This window comes from Nannobrachium achirus, assembly GCF_963921795.1.
Source record: "Nannobrachium achirus genome assembly, chromosome: 3".
Classification (NCBI taxonomy): Eukaryota; Metazoa; Chordata; class Actinopteri; order Myctophiformes; family Myctophidae; genus Nannobrachium; species Nannobrachium achirus.
Window position 1 is genome coordinate 38,598,052 of NC_137812.1, and position 21,528 is coordinate 38,619,579.

Consider the following 21,528-nt stretch of genomic DNA (forward strand, 5'->3'; position numbering starts at 1 on the left):
TTAGACGGATATAATTAATAACAGATTACATCGACATGATAACTTAATGATGGCACTTCACATGATACTGCCATTCTGATACTGTTTAAAAGGCATTGAATAGCTAATTATGAGCCTTTTGAAGACAGTTGAGGCAATAGCAACATTTAAAGACATGCTAATCCATCTGAATGAAAAGGTCGAAGTGCAAGCTGAAATGAGTCCAAAGATGTACTGGAAGGTTTCCTGGAATAAAGCAAAGTGAGCACAGTCCAAGGCAAATATGGTAAGCAGTTTGTGAGCTACCTTGTGACTGAGTTTTTATGGTCAATAAAGAATTATAATACCTGTTAGTTATCCACTTTGTTATCCACCCGTCGCAGTTTTTTGGATGTGCGTGTATCCACCGACAGCTATAAGTTATCCACTTTGTGCCTTGTGGCACATAAGGCCTTTATATACTTTGATACATTTGAGTTAAAAGGAATATTTTAGGGCCTAATTATAATACCACTATCAGTGATGGTTTTCAATGTAATGGGTCCCGGGACTCACAGGTGGTCATTCAAATGGGTCCCAGAAAAAGAGTCCTCAATACAATGTTTTCGAGCGCTGTGAGCTTGTAGATCGTCTATTTTCAAAATGTTTGCCTATTTCTTATATTTATTTAACAATTTGGCTAATGTTTGAACTTAAAACTACTAAAACTACTAAAACATGTGCCCCTAATGAATTCGGGCGCGCAAAATGGCGTCGGAGGTCGGTGGAATCAAAACATTGACGTTTCTATCGCCTGTTTAAGATTTTCTAAGTGGATTGTATTTGTGTTAACGTAGGGTAAAGTAGGATGCTTTCACCCATGAACAATGGTGGTGTCTGTGGAATTTTAAAATGTTTTTCTTTTACCGCGACCCGGTAAATTATTTTAACATGGACTCCAATGGAGGCGCATCCCCGGGACCCCAGGACCATGACATGAATGAGTCCCTGGGCGACTTGAATGAGTTTTTGATGCGGGATGCGCACGTAATGACATCACTGCACTATCAAGCTTATCATTAGAAAACATTTATCACTTGAGTGAGTCCAAACTTTCTCCAAGGTTCAGAATACAAAGAGCGAGTAGGTGAGTTACATAACTTTGTCCAACTCTAAGCACTAGTAGTAAGCCTTGCCAAGCCATGAGACCAATCTCCTGTTTCTGTAGCGTGAGGCAGCTTGATGTACAAGTACACTCCCTGGACATGACACTAGTATGTCGCAGGGACTTATCCCCAATACAACCCTTGATACTGAGTGACAAGCAGGAGGGCACTGGGTCAGTTTTTCATAGTCTTTGGTGTGACCCAGTCTCAGTGCGGACACTCTAACCACATGACCACTGAGCACACCAGGGACGTGCAGAGAATGTTAGAGAGGCAGGGGCTGAAATTTCTAATAGGGCAATTTCGGTGAAAATACCAAAAATAGCAGACCTCCAAGCTCACAATGCGTCGCAACTCGGCTATTTTCGGTGCTTGATACACTGAACTAATTAAGTCAATACGGCATGGATTTCTGCACAGAGAGGGCAATTATTTCAACATAAGATGCTGCTAAATGTTGCCTTCAGGTATGGCATGGAATGAAAGAGTGCATTTACATTTCTTTCACCATAGTAAAAACTTGCATTCATGGTCTGGAGAGGGCACTTTTTACAGACAGCTAAAGCCCCCTTTGATGTCTATGTGTGCACGTGCCTGTATCACACCACTAATAACCACAATTAACTGCACCCGTCCCTATTTACACTATAATTTATTACAGAATTTAGATGAACCAATAACGTCATTAATCACTTCAAACTGAAGTTTGATGCACGTACAAAGGTAAACGTTAATAATGGATGTTTTTGGTCAACTCAACTGACCACCTGGCTGAATCGCCCAATCTGATCACCTGGTAGATCGAAGAGAGGCAGTTGACCAGCATTACAGGTATATAATACCATTGCACAAGTGTGCCTTTGAAAAATCTAAGTATAATCACACATGTTATCAGAAATCCGCTTGATGAATGTTTGTTGTTTAAAAAGCAATTATCACCGTGAATTACAAGAAAACGTTTTTTTTTAGGGGAAACTACAGGCACCACTAAACACAACCTAAATATTAGATATCAACCAAGCTTATGCCAGCAATGACAATGTACATACCTCTATGTGACTTGACTGGTGTTTTCTGTGTCTGAAAAGATATAGCAGATTATATATAGTGTTTATCAGATAGCATGGGTGTGTTCGAACAAGAGCGTCAGGAACAAGTAGTCTACCAAGGAATAGAGATAACCCTTCTATTATGGCTTAATTGTACTGTGCTTGTGTGTGTGTGTGTGTGTGTGTGTGTGTGTGTGTGTGTGTGTGTGTGTGTGTGTGTGTGTGTGTGTGTGCGTGCGTGCGTGCGTGCGTGCGTGCGTGCGTGCGTGCGTGCGTGCGTGCGTGTGTGTCATGTAGTCATCATCTACAGTTTGACAACCGCATATCCAAACTACTTGATACGCCTATTGGCCGTATCGGTTTTGTTCATGGTTATGTCTGAATCATAGTGACATGGCATATAAAATATGGGCGTGTTAAAATCCTGAATAAAAATGTAAGTGATAAAAAAGAATATGGGCCTGTTGGGTTTGTTTATTTATGGTCATGTCTGAGTTATAGTGACGTCACACTCACAGCATGGCCGGGGTCCTGCCTACTGTATATATGCAGTGGCAGAAAAGTACTCACATTTATTACTCACATTTAGGTATCAATAGTAATTTAATGACAGCCGATCTGTTGTCCCACACGAGCCGCCACACTCTGCTAAACAGATGTTTTGCTGTTATGTGTTTTGCCAAGTCCGGGGCCAGACGGGGCCAGTAAATTAGAATGTTTCTGGACTCCATTCGGCTCGGTCGGAATATATATAGTCGGTTCTGTTTCGGCTCGGCTCCCATTTTATGGACCCGTGCTACCCTCTAATTGGCAGTTGTGACGAATGCTCACCCCAAAACATGATTTATGAGACTGTAGCGCTTGTGTGGGACAACCAAGGCATGGATGTATGACAACTAGTAACACATTCATGAAAAAAGAAAATCACTTTTAACCGCAACAAATAGTGTAAAAGAGATATATGGGCTCCACTCTATCTGGGGGCTGCTGGGTTCTGCATGGGAAACTGGACGACTGGTTAAACAAAAGGTTTTCCGTTAAAAGGTTAAAGCACCATATTCTGATAGTAATCATTGCTATAGTTTATGTTTATGTTTATTAAAGGATCCACATTAGAGACTCATGAGAATGAGCCTCTATAGTCTTCCTGGGGTCCTGAATGAAGCAAATACCATACAAAAATATGCAATTAAAAAAATACAAATTAAAGTAACAATAAATAAAAAATATATAAATGAATACATGAATACAGAAAGAACATTAACAAATCAAATCCAACAGTTCAGTCAAATTGAACAAATACGCAAATAAAGTTGCATAGTTATGTTACTTGGCAAGATTCTTGATATGTTTTCTGAAAGTTATTTTGTTATGGATTATAGATGAGATGTTTTCCGGCAGAGCGTTCCAGAGTTCTATGGATCTATATACCAGTACCAGTAAGCTTGAGACATTTTTTGGTGCAATCTTTGTTCTTAATTTACCAGAAACTGCTCCTCTGGTGTTGTACCCATGCTCATAAGTCATTTCTAATTGTAGAGCCAAGCTAGATGGCTTATTGGTGCTAATAATGTTACACAGTAGCTTTGACAGACTCACAGATAATTTCTGTTCAACCATTAGCCATGTCAGATTTTCATGCATATATCTAATGCTGTTCCTATATGGACAATGACATCCTAGTACCAAACAGGCTGGAGTGTCAGTAACAGGGGCCTCCCTATAGCTGTCTCAGAAGAAAAATGAGGTAGATGACAAGATTTCCGCAAATCAGTATAGGCTACCATTTATCAGCTTCATTTGTATAGTGTTCCAGATGCAATTTTGTCTGTTCATTTCTTTGGGTCATCACTTCCAATTTCACGTGTTTAATCTGTATCCTCCTGACTGAGTTCTCTATCCTGATTGGATAAAATTGGTATCCTGACCTGAAAATGCATATTCAGTTTAATAAAGGGATGGAGAGGCATGGAGACTCCTGTTACTGATCAACATATATACAGCTATGATGACAATTTAACACTTATTTTAACCAAAGAAAATCCCTAACCCTACCTTTAAACCTTGAGTGTCAATTTAACTGTAAAAATGGTACCACAGGTTCATTTACAGGTACACAAAGGAAATCACTCGCCTAGCAGTTCTCTTGGGAGTGCCTCGTGCATCAAGGCCTCGCCTACCTTGTTGTCAAGTGATTTCAAAAGTTGTGCATTTGTTCTGGCTGGTAGAGCGCCACCATGAGGCTGATTTGAAAGGAAAAAAGTGACTTGCACAAGACATTTGGCAGTGATTGGTCCACTAGTTTCTGAGATTAGCTCTTGGATTCACACACACACACGCACGCACGCACGCACGCACGCACGCACACTCACACACACACACACACACACACACACACACACACACACACACACACACACACACACACACACACACACACACACACACACACACACAGGGGTGAAAACATGACACCTGTCTCCGGCTGTTCCAGCCTGGTGGAGATAGAAATTCTTTCTCTCAAGGATGTAGTTCACTGCATGTACCTGAAGATGGTGACAGATGAATGGTGAACTGAAATAATGACAAATCTGTCCTGTTACTGTAAAGGAAGCTGTGTCATATACTTTGTCCACCTGCTGCTTACTGTATTCATGAATGTACCATTCAGTCATCTTGTCTGTATGAGTTTTTCTATTTCAGTCAGACAACTCATGGATTGAATACATGTATTTATTGAGCATAAATGTTCATAAGCATAGTTGGGGTCACGGCTATGTCTCATTTAATGCATTCCCTGTAAGCATGAATTACCAGTAAGACGCCCTAAGGGCGAGGTCACACTGAAACAACAGAGACTGACACAACATGCCCATAGAGTATATGGGCATTCCCGACTATGGGCTTAATATTGATGACATCATGGATCTCTATATATGAGCATAAAAGGGATAAGGGGGCGGAATTCATTAAGTGTGACTCACGTCATTATCATGAGACTGACACAATATGTCCATATATGGGCATTCCCAGATCAGGGATCTCCATATATGGGCATAAAAGGGGCAAGGACAAAATTAAGCGTGGTTGCCGTGACGCGAGATTCAATTAAAGTTAACAGCAACAGAGGAACAATGTACAGTACTTGTGGGTCCATGAGGGTCCAATTGACTGTCCTGTGTGACAGCAATAGTGGCTCAGGAGGTAGAGTAGCCGACTTGGAATCAAAAGGTTCTCGGTTTGATCCCCGGCTCCTCCTGCGTGTAGAAGTGTCCTTGAGCAAAACTCAAGGACTGCCCCCAATGAGCAGGTTGGTGACTTGTGTGGTGTCCTCCACCACTGGTGTGTAATATATGTGAAATCCATTATGAAGCTCTTTGAAGGGTCAGAGAGACAAGAAATACGCACGCTATATAAATCAGCCTTTTTTTTTCTTTTTTTTTTTATGTTTTGACTACCGTAGTCACAAAGGCCGAAATAAAAAATGTCTGGTTGACATGAAATGACATAGATTTGTGTCTAAAATCTCAGAAAGTTGTTAATAACTGTATTATGCTCAGAAATGTGACATTAAGGCATGCTGACATTATGTTTAAAGTTTTAAATATATTTCACTTTTATTTCAACATGTACATACAATTCTGACATTCAACACAATGGCACCAAAGAAAATAAATATGTTTGTTATGATCGTTTTGATTATCGTAACAGTAATTTCTTTATTGATTAAAAAAAAGGTCTATTAAGAGTGTGCTGTTTATCCTGGCATTCAGATAGTCTGCTATCACTGACATCACTGCACTGTAAATAAGTCTAGGAAATAAGGTTTCATCATGGTATATGTCTCTTGCTAGTCCTGTGGAAGATATTTCAATATTCATGAAATGTTAACTGCTAACATTGCTTGGCTGCATACATTTTCTAAATCTAAGAGAAGATGGAACATTAATGGTATCTTCATCAACATGGCTGATGTTCCCTTCAAAGTCTGTCCACAAAGGCAGAAACCACCAGACACAGCCACAGTGGTAGGGACAGGGTCAATGCAGGAGGGCCACTGGAGCGAATAATTGAATGGTAACACCTGCCAACATTGCCAACTTTATCAACAGCAATAAGTTCTACTATCTGAGAGCAACAGGAACCATTGTATGTTGCCTGAATCGGGCTAGCATCCAAGCTGGTGAGCTGGAGGTCTCCATCACCCTGGTGTAGCTTAATTCTCTCTATGCCAGTACCATTACCATCGGTGAGGTTCGCTGAGAGCTCCCATTTGAAGGGTTCACATTGAGATACATCCTCAGGACAGTTTTCAGCCTGTACACTGACGATGTTGCACAATGGCGGTAGAAAATCTGTGATCTTGAGAAAGCATCAAAAAGAAATGCATAAGAGGGAAACGTTTGTCAATCAGTCTACTGTAGTTGCAGTACAATATAATACAATGGTCTTAGTTAAAGACAATATTATACTTCATCATGTTGGTGCGAATTGCTGAATATTGATTTGATTGAATAATTTTACCAAGCGATGATGTATAAGTTCTTAAACATGCATGCAATATGTAAACACAGGACTCCCTTGGTGAGAAACCAAGAGACTCATCCAAGAGGAAATCCCTGCTTGGCTAAGGAAGATAATACACTTTTGAGGTGCATGCAGTACTATATGTCTACCAGGAGGTGTCCTCCCCAACACTCGGTTCTAAATCGCTTATTGGAAGGTAGGGACTGGGAGACCACTTCCACCACTGCATATGCAATTTTTCTTCAATAGTTTCCATATATTGTAGCTTTAAGTGACCACCTGACAAATGTAGGCTATTACATGAAAAATCAGCAAATCCTAAATTGAACAATTGGTAGCAGTGCCTAGGTAGGTAAGCTACTGTATCTATTGTAATGGTAAAGACAGGGTCGGTTACCTTGCTGACAACAGAAAGTCTTAGAACGGCATAGTTGGAATCGGCACCGCTGGATGACTTGGCGTCAATGGTTAGAGTTACATCTGTGCCTGATGGTGTGTTTCCAGGTGGTGTAATGGTCAACGTTGCATTGGCATACTCGCCGGGTGTCAAAGTTATGCTGTCACATAATTGGAGAGGAGGGTTGAACAGGATAATGGAGGCTGTTATTGTGACAATATTAAATATGAGTGTTGTACAGTCAAATCAGTTTGTCAGTTTGTCAGTCTCAAAAGTTGAGACATGTATTGATATAATGCCTGTTGTGTGTTTGTTGGGGCCTTTTCCTCACCTTGATGGGGATGTCATGGTAAAGCCTCCGTCATTCTTGGCAATGATGGAATATTTGCCACCAGAGCCCTGGGTCATCACACTGAATGGGAGGGAAAAGGTTTTCCCTGGCTCCAAACTGCCTTCTACTGCTGCCTGAGGAACAACAAAGTGGGGGGGAAAGTCAGGTGAAAATAGTGTAATATACAGTACTTCCTTAGGATAGTGTCACACCAAAATGTAATTCTACCCATGAGGGAGGATTCTGCAAATGCTTTTCAACAGGAATGGAGTTGTTTCTTGCCATTCACGGATTTCAGCAAAAATACTCTCCGTTCCCATTGAAAAGCATTAGCAGTGGGGCGCCCGCTGGCCTACTGGTCCAGGTGCATACCACTTAGGCATTGCCACGTAGGCATGCATGGATGCCTGGCGGCGTCGCCCGTTCGATTCCCGATCCGGACGACCTTTGCCGCGTGCCACTCCCCATCTCTCCCCCCATTTCCTGTCAGTCTACTGTTCTATCAATAAAGGCATAAAAGCCCAAAAACAAATCTTAAAAATAGAAAAGCATAAGCAGGATCCGCCCTCATAGAATTAAACGTTGGTGTGACCGTACTCTTATACCATTTGCTCAATCTTCCTATGTTGTATTTTTGTATTTTAGTAATTATGATTGGCAAGTTTGATTGACATAGACAGAGGAAGTGAAGACACTGACCTTGATGGTAACCTTGGAGACAGACATCTGGGTGGTGGACTGCCTCTGGAAGTTTGTTCTGGACACTGAGTCTGTTCCATTCAGCATAACCACAAACTCACCCTCTGGGACACTATGAACTGTAACCAGGATATCTCCATTACCCATGTCAGTTGTTGTGCCACTGCTCATGGCCTCTGCACCAGAGACCTTACCCAAACCAACGTTATGAATAGACACAGAATCTGGACCCTTTTTACCCATCAACGATAGCAACAGGGTGGCAGGCTGGCCTGGATTCACAGGACAAAGAGGGAAGAAGAAAAGACAGAGTGAGTATAAAATACATTAATGTAGCCTCGTTGCGACCGTAGGTCGCATTTAGTATGAAAACCTGCAGAGCATGTGCGTGCGTCACGCCTCAGCCCCTATATGGACAATTGGACATATTGTGTAAGTCTCATGTGGTCTATGACGATCTGTGGTCTAGACATCTATGATGTCAGACGTCAGTCATTTCCATATTTGGGAAAATATGGCCACATTTTGTCCAAATAAAACAACCAACCGCGACACGAGTCACACTTGAAAATAAATGACGTCCTTGTCCCTTTTATGCCCATATATGGAGATCCCTGAATGTCATCAATATTAAGCCCATATCTGGGAATGCCGTGTCAGTGTCTGTTGTTTCAGCGCAACCTCGCCCTTCTCTTATGCTTCTCTCGCTTCTCTCGCTTCTCTTACTTCTCTTACTGGTGATTATGTATGATCTAAACATTTACAAATCTTAATGATACATGATTTGATGACTACCTCGACTACATGATGACTTTACAGTATTATTTTAAATATATATATATATATATATATATATATATATATATATATATATATATATATAGCTGTAATGTGACTATTTGTGAAGGTATTATTTTGTGTGACAGCTTTATTGTCTGTACCTGCTTTTGGACGCCCAGTGATTACTGCATAACCTGGGTGAGGTCCCTGGAAGGCCTCGACAAAGTTATAGATAAAGGTGATGACACTCTGACCTGGAATGACACATAGAGAATTTAACAATTAGACAATGAATGATGCTTTAATAAAAGTAGAGGGCTGAGCAAACCAATAGATAGATAAATGAGAGGTTGAGTGAAAAAGCTGACCTGTCACTTTGAGTGTGTATGGATGGCTGGTGCTAATGGAGATCTGCCAGGTTCCTGGCAGCTTGTCAGCATTGAGGCGTATTCTCCACAGGTTGCCCACAGTTTGAATGGCCCCCAAATTACCACTGGCCTCACTCTGTTTCTGGCTAACACCTGGTAGTGTGACACACAGAAGAGAAGAAGATGAGGCTAGATAAAACATTTGGTCCCACCCTATTTTACAGTACACTAATAACTGTAATAAGAGATAAAACCTATATTTTTCACCCCGTTCTCACCCCTACTGCGTCTCAGTCTTGACGCCGGGTCATCAGCATGAGAGGTTGAGCTGAACCATGCTCAAAGCCTCCGCCAGGCTAGGTTATTGTGGGCCAGCAATGTTTGGAATTTGCCAATAAGGATGTAATATGAAAAAGCAGACAGTTTCATCTTGATCACATGACTATAGAGATAATGAATGTGTACCGATTTGCGTGATGTTTGGCCAAATGTATTCTGTATGAATAATATAAAAACATTTCACTAGGAGGGACCAAGCATCAGACAAAATATAGGTTTATGGTTGTTTATTATTAAGACCGAGAGCCTGGTCATTTATGGAAGCATCGCATGCGTGGCATGAGATGTGTGGCATAAACGGTCAAGAATGCCAAGAATGCAAGAATGCTAATGTACATCTAAGGTCAGCGCTACACGCAAGCGTGCAGTGTGCGGCTTAGATGGCCAAGGGCACGAACAACATTTAGCTTTTGGAGTATGGTCGTTTATGGGCGCATTGCATGCGTGGCATGGGACATGCAGCATAAACGGCCAAGATGCTGAGTGCGAAATAGTCATCTAAGGACATCACAACAAGCAAGCGTGCTGTGTGCGGCTTAGATGGCTAAGACGCCCGAACAGCATGGGGGAGACGGCACGGTCATCGGGGCATGAATGACATGGGGGTGCCAGCATGGTCATCTAAGGTCACGCACCATGCGAGCATGGTGTGTGCAGCTTGGATGGCCAAGGGCGTGAAATGACACTCTGAGTGCGTGGTCATTTAAGGTCATCACCACACGCAAGCGTGTAGTGTGCAGTTTAGATGGCCATGGGCACGAGAATGTCATTTGGGGTGCTGGCATGATCATCGAAGGTCATCACCACACGCAAGCGTGTAGTGTGCAGCTTAGATGGTCAGGAGCACGGACGGAGGATGGCAGGCATGAGGGGGGAGGTTCCGGGGGGTCGCAGACCCAGGTACTTTGGCTTAGGGGTCAAGAGCACGTGTCCGTGCTGAAGTATGTAGAGAGACCCCACTTGGAACCTGTAGAGAGGATAGAGGAAGAAATGAAAAGAAGAGGGAGGGAGGGTGGGTTACTGGAAACTATGCACGCCGCCATTTTTTAAAGTCGGGTTTATATACCACCGTGATTGGTGGAGGAGGAGTTGTTGGCTTGATAGGAGATGGGTGAATGGTTGGCACAGGGTGGCAGGGGTGGAGTTACCGGTGGCTGGTTAGAGGTGGTAGATTGTCCTCTGCTTGGCCATACCTCCTCCCGAACTTAAGTTGTTCCAACTCCATTTGTTAAGCAAAACCGGCCTCCTGACAGAACTATAACAAGACAATATGAAAAGTGGGAATGTGCGTGCAAAGTTTCACGGCAATCGGACGTTGCGTTTATGATTTGTGGCATTCTGTCAGGAAGAACTATGACAATTCAGACAGATCTGTGTTGATCAAATGCGTATAAATGTGTACCGATTTACATGATGTTTGGACAACATCTGTAGGAATCAAGAAATGTGTTTTGCAAGGTGAATGATACATAATAAACACATGTTTCCAATTATGTATGTACTTATTTTATTTATCTTGTCTATTGTTATTGGGGGGGGGGGGGGGATAAGAATGTGGTTATGTGTGTGCAATCTGGGCATTGTGACTGTGTTACCTTCTGGGTTGGTCAGTGTGAAGCTAATCGCTTTTCCTGTAATGTAGAGAGTGACGTTTGTAAGAGACCCGTCCAACACAAAGGGGAAGGTCTCCTTCCCAGCCTTCCTATCTCGCTGAAGAACGGTCACCTGAGGAGAAAACGAAGAGAAATTAATTCCTTCCACTAACCTAAAACATAAATACTATGGCCCTTTGGAGCTGCGTGTGTTTACTGTTTACCAGGGCAGAGGTGGAAGTGTCAAGAATGATGTCGGTGGCTTGAGGCAAATCTTTCTTAGAAACTTCAATGGCCTGGCCCCCGGAAGCCAGAGCTAGTTCTTTGTAGTCATTGAAAGAAGCGGCTTTAAGTGAACGACGACTCCTCTTGGCCTCCGTCATGAAGAAGGACACCTGGCAAAGAGGTGGAAAGGGAAAGAATGTAACTGGGCAGATGGGAAAAGTATTACAAGGATGCCAGCTTGTGACTGAGAAAAGAGACATATATGATCACTAAAATACAAGGTTCCTTCTTTAACAATATGTTTTGTTTTCTCCAGGGATCTGTAATGTAGTATTTACCGTTGATTTGGTGCTCCTGATGAGTGCTACAATGGTATCCTTTAGTGCAATGTCTTTGGCTGTGGCATCAGTGAACACATAGATTTGAGAGGAGGCAGGGGCACCTGTTAAAGCCAGCTACGGAAACAGAGAGGTGGTGGATTGACTGAAGTGTTGAAATCCATTTAAATCAATATGTAAATCCTGACTGGAGAGTGTTAGGATTAACTTCTGTACCTGGAGTCCTGACAGACACATCTCAGGTAAATCACCACCTCCATTGGCAGTGAGCTTTGATACTTTGTTTTTCATTACATCACCATCTGGAGTCCTTGTTATGGGTCCAAATTCTACACAAACAGGCACACATTTTTGACATTGCATGAGCACAAATGTATATAATTATATGGTTTTATCATTTATCCATGATAAAACCATACTATCAAAAGCTTTGTGAAATCTCGATCCCTACAAACTAGCCTAGTATAGAGATACATTTTCAAAATATAATACAAATATAATACATTTAACAATATATATTCAGCATTAAATGTTATTAAATAGGTGGTGCATAGTTTTGCACTTTTTCTGCTTTGTAGCTGAAAACCTCTGAGTCAAAAGCATTGGTCAAAAGGCCTAGCCTAGTAAACTGACTCCTCCCATCTTCTGTTTGAATCTGAGGAAGGTAGGAGAAGGCAGGAGGAGTCTGTTTACGAGGCTACAAACTCCCAACTGAAAAGCACTGAGTAAATGACATCATATAATCTTCCCCTCCCCTTTTACCATACACCCAACATTGTGGGTGTGGCTAACTTCAGCTGGGTCACCACCCACCTGACAACCAGGCTTAATGAACTGGTGGGAGTGGCCACCTAATTGTAACACTTTCTGTTCACTTTTTTGGAAAAGAAATCTTCCTGTTAGTATAATCATAATACTTGATCACCATGCTTTAGGGGGGGAAATATCGGCACCCCATCTTTAAGACTCTTTCTTTTTCAAGTAAATATTGTGCTGTATAGATTTAAAGGTTGTATTTCTTAACAGATATGGTACAGTAGGTCAATGCTGCAAAGGCATTACAATAGATCTTACTTGGGTCATTGAAGGGAACCAGAATATATTCAGAAGGTTCATCCTGCGTTCCCTTTGTGGTGTCAATGATTTGATTAACAAGTCTCCTGACTTCTGCAATGTCATCAGACATGCTGCCTGTGGTGTCGATGACAAAACACACAACGGATGCACGAGCGATGCCTATCATTCTGTGAAAGACAAAAAGACACAGAAAGATCACACTGTTTTTCTCTCCTACAGCAACTGGTGCTGGTATTGCAGAATGCAGGGACGTGCAGAGAATGTTAAGAGAGGCAGGGGCTGACATTTCTAAAAGGGCCTTTTGGTGAAAATATCGAAAATAGCAGACCTCCAAGCTCACAACACGTTGCTATTTTCGGTGCTTTTCACACTGAACTAAGCATAATCAAGTCAATACTGGAGATGTGGCATACGGCATGGATGTCTACACAGAGAGGGCAATTATTTCAACCTAAGATGCTGCATTTAAGTTCAGGAGAGTTTGGACAAGGCGATTCTCTTGCATGCTGCCTTCAGGTATGGCATGCAAGGAGGGAATTTGCATTTCTTTCACCAAGACAAAAACTGCATTCATGGTCTTGAGAGGGAGTTGGATAAAAGGGCAGGGGCTCAAGCCCCCTTTATGTCTATGTGTGCACGTGCCTGGCAGCATGAAACTAAAACTACCCAGGGGTTACTGTATATTTGGGTTATATTTCAACTGGGAACACCTACACTAATAATATAATAGCTCATGGTAGTCGATGTCGACTCATGTCATTTGCATTTGTTTGTGTAATAATGTTTTGCTTCATCCTTTCGTCATTGTACCTCAAGAAGTCATTGTCCCCAGAAGCTCCACGGATGTCTTCCAGCAGTTGAAGGCTGGCGCTGGTGGCTAAATTGACAGCAGCTGTGTGGAATGCCACATTGTCTGGACGACGCTCATCCTTGTTAATACCACCGCGAGGGACCACTGTGCTGGTCAGGTCAGCAGCACCCCCATGACTGCATTTACCTTGCATAGAACAAAAGGTAGAGGATACTTAATAGGTAAAACATAAGGGCTCCCAGTTGGCCCAGAACCATCTATTGTAGAGTTGCACTATTGCGGGGGCAGAAAACAGCACCAGTCGGTCACGTGGTTCATGTAACTCAAAATATCACTATTTCCCCATTATATAGACTCCAATGCATTGATATGCTCCATATATGGGCATATCAGTTGGATTGGTGGTGAGACGTAGGAGTGATGGCCTAACTCTAGATTTGAGGTACCAGCCTTAATCTCTTCTGTTTCAAAATGTCTAAAAAGTGGCTCAAACAAATCGATTTGAAAACATATTTTTGACCCTTGAATTTGAATTATTAACATTTTTCTGTAAATATACCTTTAGGCTTGGCTTCAGAGAAGATTCCCATGTAGCCTGAGGTGAGTTTCTTCTCTTGTAGAATGATAGGAAGGATAGGATTGGGACATGTTCCACTGGCACAGTCACTGCAGGTTGCAGCGTCCTTCTCTACATACAGAAAACAGATTAATTAAGAAAATCAACGCACAACAAACAACTTTAGATAATGTTACAGTGTGAATAACTGAACTTCTTAAAGCCACAACGCTTTGTCAACCCTCCCCCACTCCCTGCTTGCATGTGGATATTCTCAAAATCATGTATACAAAAGTCATACATACAAAATGAGGGGTCGGGGTTGGGGGGTCTACAAAAAGAGAGACAACACACCTGCCAGGCTTTCCAGGTGGAGGTCAGGGCGGATGAGGTTGACGTATGGATCTGTGAATCCCAGCTCCACCCAGTTACTATGGCTGTAGAAGTCCTGGTAGTGTGTTCAGTCATGCACCACAGTCACACACACACACACACACACACACACACACACACACACACACACACACACACACACAGTTTTGTTTAAAAAAAACTACGGATTTATGAATATTTTAACATATCCTTCCTCTCCCTCTCTCACCTGTAGGGTATGCAGCACTCTTCCCAGTGTTTCCCTTGCAGCTTGGAAGTTCTGATTGCGGATGTTGGCCTTGATGCTCGCCACACCCTCTGTGATCAGGCCCCGCCCCTCAAGGAAAGCCTCATTGTTGAAGTGGTGGGGAGGACTGAAAGTTATGGAAATTAATTTGCAGTAGATTTGAACAAGACTATTCTCCAGTAGGAGCGAGATCATTTAGCGACCTACAACCGGGTCGCGACGTGGTCGGTAGTTTTCAGCGACCGGGTCGCTAAATCGAGCGACCAGGTCGCTAAATCACCGACCGCGCCGCTAAATCGACCGACCCGGTCGCTAAATCTACCGACCTGCCTGCAGTTTTAGGTCGGTAGATTTAGCGACCCGGTCGGAAGATTTTGCGCCCCAGTCGGTCGATTTAGCGACCCGGTCGCTCGCTTTAGCGACGCGGTCGGTGATTTAGCGACGCGGTCGGTGATTTAGCGACCCGGTCGGGAGGTTGCGTGGCAGGTTAGCCTAACTGAGGTAACGGTCGGGAGGTTGCGTGGCAGGTTAGCCTAACTGAGGTAAGGTTACTGAGGTTAGGTTTAGGGTTAGGGTTAGGGTTAGGGTTAGTAGGTCGGTGGAAGCGACCACCGGTCGGTGGATTTACCTACCCGGTCGCTGGATTAGCGTCCCAGTCGGTGGAATTAGCGTCCTGGTCGATGGAATTAGCGTCCCAGTTGGTCGATTTAGCGACCCGGTCGCTCGCTTTAGTGCCGCGGTCGGTGATTTAGCGACCCGGTCGCTCCATTTAGCGACCCGGTCGCTCGCTTTAGTGCCGCGGTCGGTGATTTAGCGACCCGGTCGCTCCATTTAGCGACCCGGTCGCTCGATTTTGCGACCCGGTCGCTGAAAACTACCGACCACGTCGCGACCCGGTTGTAGGTCGCTAAATGATCTCGCCCTCTCTCCTATAATAATTCACAGTTCTAACACATTTAAAATTATTAGAGAACAGTTAGGCCTAATTATGATGTCAGAGCAGGACCGTGCAGAGAGCACTTAATGGAAAGGTGCTCAAACTCCTCAAAAGGGCACATCTGCACGGGCTGATTTTTGGGGTGTTTGTGGGGTCTCTCTTCTCTCGTGCCATTTCACACACTGGATATCTTGCTAATGGAGCAAGATGGTCCACAATAACATGGCCCATATAGAGCATCTTAGTTTAAGCCCCGCCTGCCCTCACTCCGGTGTCGGAAGCGTTTTCCCCGTGCATTTCATCCATAGACATTTCGTAAAGTATTTATTTAAACGTCTTTTAAGCCTCTGACAAAGCCACCCTGGCTGGTGAGGAATCATGACAAACAATATTTTTTGCATGCAACGATTAATTAGAAAGCTGAAAAAAGACGAGGGTCGTACCCTCCTCTTTTTTCAGCTTGTAATTACTAACTTATCAGGTGATATTGTATAAAATATATGTGAGGAACTATTATGTAGATTTTGTTTTATATGAGATTTTTCTTCTTGTACATTTTGTATGTATGTTTGTAAGTATGTATTTGTAAATACAAAATTGATTAATAAAGTTTATTATTAAAAAGAACTAGAAAAAAGCCCCTGCGGGGGCCTGGCCCCTTATGTAAAAGTCCCCTGTACTCAAGAGATGGATACAGTCCAGAGGGCAGCTAAGCAATACAAATGTAGGATAGCTCAACATTAAATATGCAGTTTGTTCCAAAATGCAAAATGGTGTAAAATGTTGAGTCTGTAAGATATATACAATAGTTTCAGAAATACAAACCCCTCAGGTACAGGGTGGCCTGCTCTGTTTTGGCTGGGTGGGTTATAATAAGATAGAAAAAAAGCATGTGGACTTCAGTCCAGGCCCGGCCCGTGGCCCGTTTGGTGCCGCTATTTAAAGGCCGAGCCCGGCCCGAAGCCTGTCGCCTTATTATTAATTAATTATTTGTGTGCGTGGCTTTCACTGCTGTGCGCTGCAGCTGCACTCTCAAGGGGAGTCCATACTGTCACAGACCACCGAAATTTGCGTGGGAAAGGTCCAGTTCAACTACAAAATGACATCTCTTGCAACTTCTGAAAAGGATTACTCATAATTTGAGTTCGTAAAGCTGCACTGTGCTCGTCTTGCGCTCTGATTAAAAGAAAGAAGTCAACACAACACAACAGCACAGCAAGTAATTACACACACATCACAACGCAAGAAATCTTCCTCCACCCACCGTTTGTTATGTTACTGTATATCTTCACTGCAATTAGATATTGATATTATTGTCGGCTTGCCGCCCGTGGTTTCGCCATCTCGTAAAATACAGAGTATCGTCCAGTACTAAAGAGTAAAGACGCACGCACGCATCCCGTAACTGATACGGGACTCGGGAGGTCGGGGAATCATTACAGGGCGATTTATTTGAGAAATGACGGTGAAATGGGTGAAACTACAGTAGTGCTCCTAATGTTCTAGTCTCGCTGTGTATGTACACGCAGAGTCGCAGAGTAGACTTGTGTGAGAAGAAAAGCAGTCGCCCTCGGCTCGTTGCGGCTCTCCATTGGCTAATGTACTCATGTCACGACCAATCTGAGCCGTGTTGCTATAGATACGGATAGAGCCCATAGCCTAGAAGGATATTAGCCTAGAAGGCTATGGGAGGCAGGCAGGCAGCACTCACTCACACACACCACACTCCATTCTAAGCGCACACAGTCACAGAGACGTCATGTGTGAAATTCACAGCGCAAAATGTTCCGAGCATGGTTCTGAGCCCGGGCCCGGCCCTAGGCCCGTTGGCGAGTTTCTAAAGGCCGGGCCGGGCACTGGTCGGTCCCGTCGGGCTTGCAGGGCTCTACCCCCCCAAACCCCCCCCCCCCATCTCCTCCATCTCTGCATCTCTGCTTGCAGGCAGTGTTTGTTTACGCCCATTTGTGACGTGAATTGCGTTGTCGGTCAACTATGGCTTATGCAATATATGGCGCAAAAACAATTAAACATTTTGGCATTATATGAGAAGTAGAGACAAATCTGAAGGTGATAAAGTTGATGTTGGGCAAGGTACATGCGTTATTGATTTTTGTATTATGTTTTTTAGACAATTGAACAACTGCTGAACGTGGAGTTACAGATGGAAACACACACACACACACACACACACTCATTTTTTGGGGCGATTCTAATAAAGGTTGTGGGATTAAGGTCTACTGCCCATAAATACATACTGTAGCCTTGTAAACCTCCCTAATCCTACTGGATACGGAAGTTGGTCATTTACTAGGCTAATAAATACATATGACGTTCTCCCACCTGTTGATGAAATCACGGTCCACCAGTCCATTCTGAACGTAGATCTCATTGAGAGCAGAGCGGAACTTGGCAGCTGACACCTCTCCTGTTGCTGTGGGTCCTAGACAAGCCTGGACCAGCTCCTCAGCAGAGTTACCCTGAGGTCAAAGGTCAAATGTAAGTAATATTACTCTCAAAGTTATGTACAGCCCATTCATTCATTCATTCATTCATTCATAGACATTTAAATAAAGGCAGTTGAGTGGTATTCACAGTACAATAAGCTTTTTTTCAGTTGATTACATTCCAGATGAAAAATTTAAAAGCAAAACCAGTTTATCCAAACCTGACTCAATCCAATTAGGAAGGACATGTTAACCCCACAAGCAACACACATTTGAATTCTCTGTTAAATCCAATTTGAACTGGATTGACTTATTGTCAATTACATGTAGCTTAAATGTCCACCACATACATTAAATAATCTACATTTTGTACGAGTCAGTAAGCTCCATAAATAAGTCAGATCATTGAATCAGTCTGATTTATGAGAAAGCCAGGCAGTTGTGGTGTGTGTGTGTGTGTGTGTGTGTGTGTGTGTGTGTGTGTGTGTGTGTGTGTGTGTGTGTGTGTGTGTGTGTGTGCACGTGCGTATGTGCGTGTCTGTGTTAGTGAATGCTTTCTACCCACCGTAGGATTGAACTCATGACCAGATGATTCAGCCACTGCCCGACAAGTCTCTCTCACTTTTTGCAAAAGAGCCGTTCCTGTAATGCTGACATGAGAGGATGCCTCACCTCCGATGGGGGCAAAGGCTATGGCCCCGCCTGATAGGGCCACGGTAAGCAGGACCACACCCAGCACTGGTGACATCATCAGTCTTAAAGAAAGGTTGTAAAGCAATTATTAAGAACAGCTTCTGTTTAGACTTTAGACGGATATAATTACTAGATTACATCGACATGATAACTTAATGATGGAAAGGTCTATAATTCGCACTTCACATTATATTCCAATTGCCAATTACTTTCAATTACTTCAATTGCTTTGAAAAAGACTTTGAAGACCGGCAATGCAACTATCCATCTGAATGAGTAGACTGAAATGAGTCCAAAAATGTATTGAAAGGCATAAGAAATCTCACAAAGAGCTCAGTCCATGGAAAATAATATTGTAACGAAGTTTTTGAGCTACTGTGTGAAGTTTTTTTATGGTCATGTACATTTTAAACCAATTCTGTCTGATACATTTGAGTCGAAAATGTTTTAGGTCCTAATTGTCTATTATACCACTGTAAACATGCATACATTACATCACCATGATTAAATCATCACAGATTATTATAAGATGATTATTTATTCAAAAAATTTATCACAGGAATTTCTTTTTAATGTGATAATCAAGCAGAAGTTTAACCAGTCAATGCTAACTTTATACAGTATATCGGTGAGATAACTGATATATGTTGAATATTTCCCCTGTTGATAAAACAATAATAATTATAATCCAAAATACTCTCCCCATTCAGTTCATTTCTCAGGTCTCGAAAGCACTCTTTTTGCACGCAAACAAACACAAACAAAACAAATCAGATTGTGCCAATGTATGAAAAAGCTTGACACAGTATTTGTTTCAAAACAATAATAAACACAGTGATTCAGATCCAGATCCGGATCTTCTTCCTTCTTCAAATAGAAAATTCAACAATAACTTCAAATTTTTTGCATTCATTTGTGTGCTAAAAGTCTTTGAGACCTGTGTTGTTTCACTTTAAGTTAATGGAGAGACTAGTATCTTGGATCAGTTGGATGATCAATGTCTAATCAAGGGAGGTAGGGAGCAACTACCGAACATTGCCAATATTTGTAGTTATCAGTACACACCCCACCTCTACTGAAAATGTAGCTTTAACCTGGCATTTCTAACAAAGGATAAAGAAAGCAAAAGCAATTCTTTCTTTTTACTATCTATCTGGGGAGAAACATGTTATGTTATTAAACAATAATGGTTAATGGTTATTTCAATTCAACTGATCACCTGAGTAGCCCAATCTGATCACCTGGTGAATCAAAGAGAGGTGGTTTCCCACCCCAGCACTGTAAATCACATAAATAAAGTGTGCCTTTAAAAGATCGTAAATTTTCAAGTAAAATCATAATGCAGTTATCCGATAAATTAATTTAAATGAAAAATCTTACAAATACTTATGCTTGATCAATGTGTTTTGTTTAAAAAGCAATTATTGCCATGAAAATACAATTACAGTAATTCAACAATCAACCAAGCTTATGCCAGCAATGACAATGTACAGTACATACCTGTAAGTTACTTGACCGGTGTGATATATGTCCTGTGTCGGAAAATATATAGCAGAATACTGTCTTATCATATGGGTGTGGTGGGACAATTACATATATGATGGTCTGGAACAAGGAGGCTCCCAAAGGCAGAGTGTGTGCGTGTGCGTGTGTGTGCGCATGTGTGTGTCTGTGTGTGTGTTCAACACACACATTTAAAAATGATTAACTCGCCATGCAGTCATCACCTACAGTGGGTTATGATGTGCCAGATCACATACAGCATAGAGCATGGATCCCCATGAAATAACTTTATCATATTAATAGTGAAAATAAAATATATAAACATGTTAACCTGGTGGAGAGAAAAATGTTGCGAGGGAAGAAATGTGAATCCAACCGAGGAATGTGTTTTGACAACTAAGAAAAACTCCTTCCATAAACTGTCACTTGAACCTCACTAGCCAAAAATAGCAGATCTACAAGCGAAAAAGTGGTGCCACTTCTAAGGGGTTGAAATGGTTAAAGGGGCATGAAATCGTAGACCGATGTAGTCTGTTTTCCAGTAAAGATTAACAGATTCTATTGACTACGGTCAATACTTGCACAATGACACACCTAAATCCAACACACAGTTATTAATTATTGCAGGCCCATACCCACATGCCATTTTCTTTTTCTTTTCGTTGCTACACTTCAACACATACTGTACACACATGTAGACTGCATGGTGCCAAGGGGCAATGTGGCGCCCTTGTGATTCCCAGACGGTCTCTAACAATTCATCTATGGCCGGCCCTGCCTGGTTGTTACTATGAAAACCTCCATCGGCTGTCAGTCAGTCCGTCCCTCTGTCTGTCAGTCACATCACACTTTTGGCCCTATTCTTATCTCTGCCACACACACTCCTTGGCTGGCAAACCACAACCTCCGCTCCTGATTTCTCACATGCCCCTCTTCTAGCGCCACCATGAGGTTGTTGGGCCAATTTGTGTATACATGCGACCTGACGGTCGCTTATCTCCTAATTAGGGAGTCTTACTGGTATATTGAGTGAGTAATATTTGACGTGAGTGAGTAATATTTGAAGTATCTTAAGTCGACAATTCAAACTCTCTCTCTCTCACACACACACACACACAC

The 21,528-nt window shown here is 42.4% G+C and overlaps 1 protein-coding gene across 1 annotated transcript; it reads right to left on the reverse strand.

Annotated features, from left to right (window-relative positions):
* Positions 1-6,154: 6,154 nt before the first annotated feature.
* LOC308282224 (von Willebrand factor A domain-containing protein 7-like) lies at positions 6,155-18,964 on the reverse strand (the record flags this gene model as incomplete). Its single annotated transcript, XM_080722569.1, has 17 exons — positions 6,155-6,535; positions 7,098-7,257; positions 7,429-7,558; positions 8,124-8,399; positions 9,069-9,161; positions 9,276-9,428; positions 11,210-11,339; positions 11,431-11,601; positions 11,770-11,886; positions 11,986-12,098; positions 12,844-13,013; positions 13,657-13,843; positions 14,217-14,345; positions 14,568-14,661; positions 14,815-14,959; positions 18,110-18,246; positions 18,779-18,964. 17 exons carry the CDS (start codon positions 18,962-18,964, stop codon positions 6,155-6,157), a joined length of 2,772 nt encoding a protein of 923 aa, XP_080578695.1.
* Between the last annotated feature and the right edge of the window lie 2,564 nt (positions 18,965-21,528).